This window comes from Otolemur garnettii, unplaced genomic scaffold, assembly GCF_000181295.1.
Source record: "Otolemur garnettii isolate 467f Iridium unplaced genomic scaffold, OtoGar3 scaffold00014, whole genome shotgun sequence".
In the NCBI taxonomy this organism is placed as follows: Eukaryota; Metazoa; Chordata; class Mammalia; order Primates; family Galagidae; genus Otolemur; species Otolemur garnettii.
Genome location: NW_003852409.1, coordinates 12,882,833 through 12,893,312, shown reverse-complemented (window position 1 = coordinate 12,893,312; position 10,480 = coordinate 12,882,833). Strand labels below are relative to the sequence as shown.

The window sequence follows — 10,480 nt, the reverse complement described above, 5'->3', positions numbered from 1 at the left end:
TCATTGTTGTTTGGCGGGTCCGGGCTGGGGATTTGAACCTGCCACCTCAGGTGTATGTGGCTGGCGCCTTAGCCGGTCGAGCCACAGGCGCTGAGCCACTTCTTTTTTTTTTAATTAAATAATGTCAGGCAGCCAATCGCCCCATACTTCCTCTATGGCTTTTATAATATTCCTACTGTGTATACCAAAGTGCTCAATGGGACTTTGGAATCAGTGAATAAGATTAATTTTGGAACTTGCAGAACTTGAGGCCTTTTGGACATTTATGGTTCATGACGGCTGACGTGCCACATTTAGTCCTGATATTACTGAACAGACTTCTAATCATCATATGGTCTTGTGCCTTCTTATCAAACACACGTGACTTCTAATATCTAATAACTGTATATCACCATCTTCTTCACTAGTATTTATTGGACCCCTACTGTGTTCCAGGCACCATAATAGCATTGGGATATACAGTAACCACACTAGGCATGGTTAACAATTAGACATTATTTCACAAAATGTGGGACAATTTCCTGTTATTCAAATGGATGAGTATTTTTCATTTTAATAGGTATATAAATAGCTTCATGTGTATTCTGTATAACAGTCACAAAGCCTGTGATTTAAAAGATGTTATTGCTTTGGACACTGTTCAGATAGGTAGTCTCAGATAATCCACCTCAGCTAGACCACCTGATTTATAGGTGCCTGTTCAGTGAATACGTGGGATGTGGCAAAAATGGTGAAAGTGATGCCAGTTGACAGGAGTCCAAGGTACTCTACAATAAGGTAACATATTAACACATACAAATTCCTTGCTGAAAGTCACGATTTACCGGTGAATATTATGCGTGCTTTCCCTTGGCCCAACACGTTATAGAATCAGACCTTTCTGTGTAAGAGAACAGTTGGGGAAATGGCACTGGCCCAGGCTGTAGGAAACAAAACTCTCTGCCACTGGCTCTGGCTGTGCCATTCTCCAACACAGGCAAGTCCCCGAGTTACAAACAGCTGACCTACATGTGACCTGCACTTACAAACAAGGGCTATTATAGTAAGTCCCCAAGTTACAAACATCACCTATGAAACCGAGGCTATCATAGGTGATAGGTAAATATTCCTGTTCCAAGTTACCTGCAAATTCAACTTTAGAACAAACCGACAGAATCTATCTCCTTCTTAACCCAGGGAATGCCTGTAGCCTCTTTTTCTCTTTGAACCTCAATCCTGACTTCTGATAGGTCCTCTCCCTACTCCGTGAGAGAACCAGATGACATGCTTGCGAACCCTGTGCAAACTGTAAAGTGCAGGTAAAAATAGCAGGAGTCGGTAGACGCACTTGTCCTGGCATAAGGTCTGTGTGTCACGCAGTCATGGTTGTTGGGAAGAGTTAATGTGCATGTTCCTTCCTCTTCACTTACAATCAGTTTCCTCGTCTGGTTTGTCTCAGGCTGAAGAAAAGAAAGTCTCTGAGAAGACTCTTCAGACCCCGCTTCTGCCTTCCCCTGTCGCAGATCATGTGAAGTGTAACATTTTGAAGGCCCAGCTGGAAAATGCTTCCCGAGTGAACGTCCAGGTGTGTGGAGCGCGGGCCTGACTTCGATTTCACCTTACAGGGTTTGTCCGACACCGTCAGGTAGAAGGAGACACCGTGAGGACCTACGGAGTGCGTCAGTTAGGGTCCCGGCGGGAGACAGGAACCACACCTGCTATAGGAATTTTAATAGAAAGAATGATTAACTGGTGGACAGTTATTAATTAGGTATGTGGAAGGGCAAAAAGAAAACTTGAAGGCAGTGATTCTCAAATGTGCACGAGTCATGGGATGGCGGAGACATCTGATTCAGTTTACTGAATCTCTTGCCCTGGAGATTCAGTCAACTGAGTGGGGGCTCCTGAATTGGTGTTAAGGAGCCCTCGGGACCACACTTTGAGTGACACTGCTCTAAGATACTAGAGGTAGCAACTGTAGGCAGCACCTTTCATCCCTACCCCCGAGGGAGCAACGATGGCTATAAATATGAAAATGTAGTCTGAGCGGAGGTTGCTGTGCCCAGTGCTGGTGTTTGTGAGCCCTGAGGACCCAGACTCTGAGGAGCGCACATGGGCTGGGTGCTGAGACATGGGAGGTAGATACCATGAAGCTGGATCTGCCGGTACTGGGAAGGGCAACTTGCATTCAGCTGCTGCTACAGGAGGAAGTGCCATTGCCAGGTGAAGAAGTGAGGCTGGGGTGACTCCCAGGAGCAGGGAGCAGACAGGAAGGGGCAGGTCCCTCCCTAAGAGCACCGCCTATTGGCAGAACCCGTCAGAGAGCCAGCTAGCTCTGCCGAGCCCAGGGCCAGCTCCACAAAGCAGAGGTTCTAAGGGTGGACTTGGAGATGAGAGATGATAGTTTAATAGCTGCCATTGTTTCCCCCTCTTGTACTCATAATAGATACCCCTGGCTGACCACTTACTTGCTCTTTTGCTCTGACCCTTAATAGCCTCAGAATCATGTTCTGTGTAGTGGGTGTTCCAAGGAGATCGCACTGGTTGATCAGCTTTGGCACTCAGGTAGAAATCCATTGGCCACCCCTGCCCTGGAAACATTCTGTAAAGAGCTGCCGTGGTCCACGATTCCATTTGAAAAATACATAACTCTTTTTCATTCCTTATGAGCCTAACGTCTATGCTGATATTACCAAGGGAAAAGTGAATATTCAGGAATCTCTTTTATTATTAGTTTCCATTTAAGTATGAGGCCATCTTAATAATTGAGGCCCTTCCAGAATGTTCCAGGAAAGACAAGAGAAAGCTTAGAGAATTTCTTCCACTTTGGAGTTGTGATGTAAATAGGAGGCAGTAAGGTACAGAGCACAGGGGTCAAAGTCAGACAGCCTGGGTCTGAATCTTGATCTACCACTGATTGGCAATGTCACCTTGAACTTGTTGGTTAACCTCTCTGAGCCTCTGTTTTCTCAGGTTTTAAGTGGCAGTAATAGGATCTACCACTTTAGGTTACTGTGACGATTAAATGAGATGATATATATAAAGTACCTGGCACAATGCCTTGCCCTACCATGTGGAGATATTGACAATAACGGTCACAGTTGTGGTGTGATGAAATTTTCTGGGACACTGAATACTTACAGGTCACAGTGGTAGCAATTTTTTTTTTTTTTTTTTTTTGCAGTTTTTGGCTGGGGCTGGGTTTGAACCTGGCACCTTCAGCATATGGGGCTGGCATCCTATTCCTTTGACCCACAGGCACCGCCCACAGTGGTAGCATTTTTTATGGGATCACAAACCTAGTTATATCAAAGACATGGTTGCAAACTCTTTTTCTTTTTTTTTGAACCAGAGTCTCACTCTGTCACCCTGGGTAAAGTGCAGTGGCATCATAGCTCACAGCAACCTCAAACTCATGGGATTCATGTGATCCTCTTGCCTCAGCCTCCCGAGTAGCTGGGACTACAGACACTCACCACAATGCCTGGCTATTTTTTTCTATTTGTAGTAGAGTCAGGGTCTTGCTCTTGCTCAGGCTGGTATCAAACTCCTGAGCTCAAGCAACCCACCTCTTTCAGCCTCCCAGAGTGCTAGGATTACAGGCATGAGCCACCATGCCTGACTCTCTTTTTATGCCATTTTATACTATCTCAGAACAGATAAAACTGAGATATATTTCAAATTTACAATTTACAAAACTGATATTCTCTGCATTAGAAAGCTCTAGCCTGTTTCCAATAGCCACATGCTGTAGGTATTATCTGTAGAGAACCCAGGTTTTCACTCTGGTGAAGAACTGCAGTGTATTGGAAATATTTCATTTTATAAAGTGTAGGGAACAGATGAGAAATAGGTGAGAAGGAAAGAAGATGTGGCCAAGCAGACATAGTGGAAGGGCATGAAAGCAGGAAAGAAACAGGGGAGGTGTGAAATCAGTAATTTTAGGGTGATGTTTCCCAAGATAGAATAAGGAGCATGAGCCCCACAGGATGCTCCCTGGTAATTCTAGAAGTGCCCCACACTGAATCCCATGGGACTGTGCACGTGCCCCTTAGCCTCTTAGAGGCTCTGAGATGTCCTATAGGGAAGAATCCTTTTTTACTTTCTTTCACAATTAATTGGCCACAGAACAGTTTGTGAGTGCGCCCATGGTCATCTGTGGAGCTAGTGTTCACGAGAACTCAGAAATGTGCTTTGGGAATCCCTGGTTTGAGGGGCTGTGATAGAGCAGTGGTTCTCAACCTTCCTAATGCCGCAGCCCTTTAATACAGTTCCTGGGGGTCACAGCCCACAGGTTGAGAACTGCTGTGATAGAGGGAGAGGTTGTGGTGCACCAAGTATACTGCTGGGGTTTAAGCATTAATTCCCTGAAGGCAAGGGAAAGAAAACAGAAGTTAAGCGGGCCCATGGACCTATGTGCTGGCTCTAAAAACATCCTTGAGCAGGAATCAGATCTGGATCCATATGTGGGCACCTGTGGCTGGGTAAGGATGCAGAGCCCTCTGAGCCAGGATCCTTGAAATCTTTGCTCAGCATGTATTTAGAACAGAAGCCAAGCTCTGTATGTTGTGGTGGTGTAAGGGCCTCAGGCTCCTGCGTCTCCCGTTGACCTCCTGTGTGCAGCCAGCTGGTCTGGCTGGCTGAAGGGAGTGCCCTTCCTCCCCAGCCCATTCTTTCTGAGACTCCCCAGAGGGAAGAGGACAAGGCTTCTCTCAAACTAATATGACGTAATTCCTGCCAGGCTGTTACGGTTGTTACGCTGATGTGAAAGGACAGATTCCAGCATAGAACTAATTATTCTTCCTGATCCGAACTCTGAGGTGAGGGATTAAACTGGGGGTTTGGTTTTTCCCGCAGCATTCAAGCATCAGCTGGCCCCTAGCAGGTGCTCAGTAAAAGTCTGAATGCAAGAATCAATTGCATTTGAATGATTGTCTTAATCCCATCATTCAAGAAAACATCTTTTGTTAACTTAGAGAAACACCAGAACAAAATTCACCATTGATTGAATACTCGATGAACTGCTTCTTGGGTTCACCTGCCCATTTCTATGACCTCTCCAATGTAAGAGACTTGAAAACATTTTTGTATGCCAACATACTCAGTTTTGCTAACCTGACTGTTTTCTTTAACAGGTTGGAAAAGAGGAATCAACGTTTGTAAATATCAATAAGAAATCCAGTCTTCAGGATGCTAATGTAAGGTCTGTTGCTTCTTGTTTGAATGGGGAAATGATGCTGTCTGTGTCATCAACGTTATCCTCAAAACATTGCTCATGAGAGTATTTGCTGATAACATTGGAGGGGAAAAAATAAAGCTGAGAAAATGTGAGCCCAAAAAGATGGAAAAAGACTGGAATAAATGACTTCCTTTAGGCCTCAAAAATGCTGCATCTTCTGTTTTAACACCTCGGCTTGTTGTACTAACAAAGAAATTGATCACTTTGAATTTTCTCCCAAGTGTGTAGACCTGGCCTTGTCATCCCCAGGCTTCCAGTCCTTGAAAATCTCTGTGTGCTCTCAGAATGGAGCCACAGAGTGCAGGAGGCCCTTCCCCACCTGGCTTCTGCTTACCTCGCCTGTGAGTTCTTCACTCTGCCCTTGGCCCATGGATGTGACCCTTGTGCTGAGCTCCTTGCCAGTGCTGGAGCCACACAGGTTCTTTGAGCTTCTAGGCCACCACCACCCCAAACTCTTATTTCCTCTCTTGATTGCACAGAGAACAGAAACTCTTCCCCCCTCAGCCCAAATGAGTAGCAACCTAAAGATCATGGTGGCCCCAATGCCACCTGCTGGTTTCCTGACTCTGGCAGCATCTCTCTAGGGGAAAGTTTCCCAATGTGGGTCCAAGACCACTGCATCAGTCTCTTGTTAAAAACACAGACTCTTGGGTCCTACTCCAGACCTTTTAGATCCTTCATGTCTAAGTGTGTGGTGGAGGTTTGGTGGGGGTAGGTGCTAGTAGAGACAGAAATCAGCATTTCAACAAGCACCACAGATGGTCTAGATAGAACCCCTGTCCTGGAATTCTCATATGTGATGCCAAAAATAAAAGCTAACGTTTCTCTGTATCACCTTATGATTCCCAGTCTAAGTTCTTGGTGCAAATTTTTGCCTTATTCCAGAGATGCATATACAACTGCCTCTAGGACTTTTCAAAAACTTTCTTCATCTCTTCCCACCCCACTCCATTATCCTTCACCTGTTTCCCAATCTTGCCTAATCATCATTGCTGACCCCTGACCCAGGCCTGAAACCTGGGAGTGCTTGATTTTCTCTTACCTCTTTCCCTCATCTGACCAGTCACGAGTCCTGCCAATTTGACTTTCATTTTATCTTCCATGTCCATCCTCTTCTCTTCATGACCATTATCCCTGCCTACTTTGCACCCTCATCTTCTCTCTTCCAGGATTACTGGCACAACAGTCTTCTAAGAGGCTCCTGGCCTTCTTTCCCCAGGGTCCTCTTCATCACTCTAAGGACTTTCTAAAAAGCGAGTCGCCTGGAAACCTTTGGAGACTGCCATTGCCTTCAGTGTAGGCTCTGCAGCCTGGGGCCCCTCACTACCCTAGTTCCCTTTGGTGCAAATCTTCTGCTCTTTTTCTGGGACCCCACCCATCAGCAGTTCAGGTGCCCTTCATTCAGCCAGGTCTTTTTTTTTAAGAGATAGAGTCTCACTTTATCGTCCTCAGTAGAGTGCCATGGTGTCACAGCTCACAGCAACCTTCAACTCCTGGGCTTAGGTGATTCTCTTGCCTCAGCCTCCCAAATAGCTGGGACTACAGGCACTCGCCACAACATCCAGCTATTTTTTGTTGCAGTTTGGCTGCGGCCAGGTTTAAACCCGCCACCCTTGGTATATGGGGCCAGCACCCTACCCACTGAGCCACAGGCACCGCCCCTTTTCATTCAGCCAGGTCTTCCCTCCATCTGGTTAAGAGGAAACTCTTCCATGAAACTTTCCCAGACACCAACCGTTCCACCCAAGCAAAGTCATGTGCTCCCCTTCTAGGCTAGGAGTTCTTCCAGGGACCATGCTCCATTTACTCTCAGGATCCCCACTTGAGGAATGCATGAACCTAGAATACAGTCGTCTCTCATTCCTTATTTGCTCATCCGTGTGTTTATCCAATAAACACTTAGTGGGCACTGGCCACAAACTTATTACCATATAGGGCATGGATTAGAAAAGAAAATGAAGGCCCAGAAGTGTTAACTGACTTGTCAGGGGTCCTTTATTGAGGACCTCAACTTATTTTGATGCCTTTTTGGTCAAAGAAGGTAATTGCTCATTTAAAAAAAAAACTGAAATTAGTCATGTCCACTACAAAAAATGTGTTTAAAATGTTTCCTTAAAAAAGGCACATTTTGGGCGGTGCCTCAAAGAGTAACATGCTGGCCCCATATACCAGAGGTGGTAGCCCTGGCCCAAGCCAAAAACTGCAAAAAAAAAAAATGTCACTGTTTTGAGTAGGACCCATTGGTTATCTGGCATAAATTCTTGAGGACAGATAAAAGTGAAATGTAATTTTTAACATTTTCACATGTACATAGAATTAAAATGTTTTAGAGCAAGTCCTAAAGGTCTTCTGATTATGCATTGTTCACATAAAATATATTGTGATTCTTTATCTTTTCTTTAAAAAATACATAGTCTGTGTTATGTTTAAAATAGAAAACCTACCAGATTACTTGAAAGTAAAAACAAGTTATCTATAGTTTCTCTCCTTTTTATTGGCAAAAATTTATGAACCAAACCCTCATATTGGTGTGGGTGACTGCCTGTTTGGGGCAGGGAAATTTTACTTGGCATCCCAATTATATTGAGGTCCCCCACTTGCTATCTTTTCTTCCCTATGATTTGGTTTTGTTTTGTTTTTGGACTCCCTACAGTTTTTAAAAACAATTGTAGTTACTAAAAGTAGAGTAAAAAGGCAAAACAAGTGGATTTCTTGACTATCAATGTTATTAAAGTATAAATTAACTGAGAAAGCAGTGTCTATGGCCCAAACAAGACCATATAACTCTTTTCTGTTGGTGGTATTCTGTTTTTTGTTATGTCTCTAGAAGTCCTATTCCTATACGTGTGGAAACTACACAGCCAGCTGTGGAAAAGCCGGAAATCAAGCCTCCCCGAGTGAGGAAGTTGACAAGACAATATAGCTTGTGAGTTCTGTACCGCAGTTCTTCAATTATAACAACTATGGTGATGCTAAATGTCTGGATATAATGCTTCTTAGCCCATCAGGCCATTTCCAAAGAAAGCTTTCCTCCAAATACCATTTTTTCCCAATTTAGGTCATAGCAGGATTAGCCCTTCTTCCCTGAAAACTTTACGTAGTTGGCGTATATATTCATTCTCAATTATTGAGTAACAAAATGGACATTCAAGTAAGTGTCATAAAACAATCCACATTTGTCAGCTTGTAGTCTCTGTGGTTTGGGAGTCCAGGTGTGGCTCACAGGGTCTTTTGTGTCAGGGGCTCTCACAGGCTGAATTCAGGCTGTCAGTGAGGGCTGTGGTCTCATCAGAAGGCTCGTTCACAAACAGGATTCACTTCCTTGAGGGCTGCTGGGCTGAGATTATCCTCAGTAATCATGTAGTCCTCTCTGGGATGCTCCATCAGAGAAAGCACACAAGAGTCAGGGGGAGTGCCAGCAAGGCCAAAGCCACAGTCTTTTGTAACCTAATTGCAGAAATGACATCTCATCACTTTTGCCAGATTCTGTTCATTAGAAGTGAATTGCTATGACCAGCACACACTGAAGGAGAGGATTACACAGGGCCATGCATACTAGGTCTGGGAGCATTGTGAACTGTATCAGAAACTGCCTTCCACAGCATATTAGTGAAATGGTAGCACGATCTGTCAACAGAGCTTAAACTAATCACTGAGCTCTGAGATCTGTAGGAAGACCCATTTCCCCAAAGTATCTGAGAGCCACTGGGGCCTGACCAGTTCTGCTGGGCTTAAGAAAAATCTCTTGGCTACTGTGTGCACTAGACTGTTGTAGGCATTGTCAGGAAATAGTGAAGTAACTTTCACGATTCTCATCCAAAGACAGTTCATTGGAGGAGAGGTCAGAGTCACAAATAATAGTAATCCAGAGAAGACAGTTAAATGCAGTCAGTTGTAAGGGTGGTGGTGGTATTAGTAATAGTTGTGCCAGTCAGGGTGGTAGTTGCCATTTCTTGATCTTGGCTGTGGCTCTGGTACTGTGCCTGATGTGTCATTGGTCAGAGAGCTGCAGGGGGACCTGTGGGTGAAGTAGAAAGCATGGGAGCTCTGGAGTTGGAAAGGCTTCTGTTAGGGCCCAGCTAGTTTCAGCTGTGAGGTCTTGGGACTATCACTCTTTGAACCTCTCTTTCTTCTTCTGTGATGTGGGTGAGATAATAGGTATCTCAGAGGCCTTTTGTGAGGGTTAACCTGAGACAACGTGGGTAAAGTCCCTAGCAAGGAGTGTGGCCAATAAGATGAGTTCCCCTTCCTTAATCTCTACAACCTGGAAGCTTCTGAAAATTGGTTGAGTTTAGGGAGTACCCAGAGTGCAAAATGTAGGACAGGGAACACAACTCCAGGTGCATTTCTCAAACAGCTATCTCATCTGAACCTGCGAAAAGCAAAAGAGGCAGGCCTGGGGGTTTTGAGGGCAGACACATCCCACCTCATTAGCCTCAACAGAAGCTTCTGGACAAAGTAGCAGCTGCATTTCCTAGGAAAGCTAAAATGAGGAAGGTTCAAATAATTAACAGTCCTAATGATCTCTGGGGAACAAATTAAACCACAAAAATCTGTTTCCCCTGAGGATAAAGCTGGCAGAACTCGCCTTTCCTCTTACATTCTGAAACTCAAAGTTTTATCAGCACTTATTTGAGGTATGTAATCATGTTTGAGACAGTGACTGACTGATATGTGACCTGGAAGAAAAGAAAATTTCACTAACTCACCAAATTGGCTCTTAAAACCCTTTTCAAACCGGTGGCTCACATCTGTAATCCTAGCACCCTGGGAGGCGAGGTGGGAGGATAGGCTCAGGAGTTTGAAACCAGCCTGAGCAACAGAGAGACCCCATCTCTACTAAAAACAGAAGAATTGGCTTGGCGCCTGTGGCTCAAGTGGCTAAGGCGCCAGCCGTATACACCTAAGGTGGCGAGTTCGAATCCCCAGCCTGGGCCCGCCAAACAACAATAATGGCTGCAAAAAAAAAATGGCCAGGCGTTGTGGCGGGCGCCTGTAGTCCCAGCTACTTGGGAGGCTGCGGCAGGAGACTCGTTTGAGCCCAGGTGTTGGAGGTTGCTGTGAGCGTGATGCCATGGCACTCTACCCAGAGGGATAGCTTGAGGCTCCGTCTCAAAAAAAAAAAATAATAATAACATTTATAAATTGAACAATTTTTTCAAAAAACCCCAATGAAATCTCAATGTATTTTTGTTTTTCTCCATCATTGTATTTAGCCCTTACCATAATCACTTGTTCTGTTGCATATATCCCTGATTTTAG

The 10,480-nt window shown here is 44.7% G+C and overlaps 1 protein-coding gene across 1 annotated transcript in view; it reads left to right on the top strand.

Moving 5' to 3' along the window:
* EPB41L4B (erythrocyte membrane protein band 4.1 like 4B) overlaps positions 1-10,480 on the top strand; it is a 146,010-nt gene that overhangs the window by 108,299 nt on the left and 27,231 nt on the right. Inside the window, exons 18-20 of the mRNA XM_012802452.1 lie at positions 1,439-1,564; positions 5,115-5,182; positions 8,046-8,144. Coding sequence (XP_012657906.1) covers positions 1,439-1,564; positions 5,115-5,182; positions 8,046-8,144 — 293 coding nt within the window. The remainder of the gene's footprint in view (positions 1-1,438; positions 1,565-5,114; positions 5,183-8,045; positions 8,145-10,480) is intronic.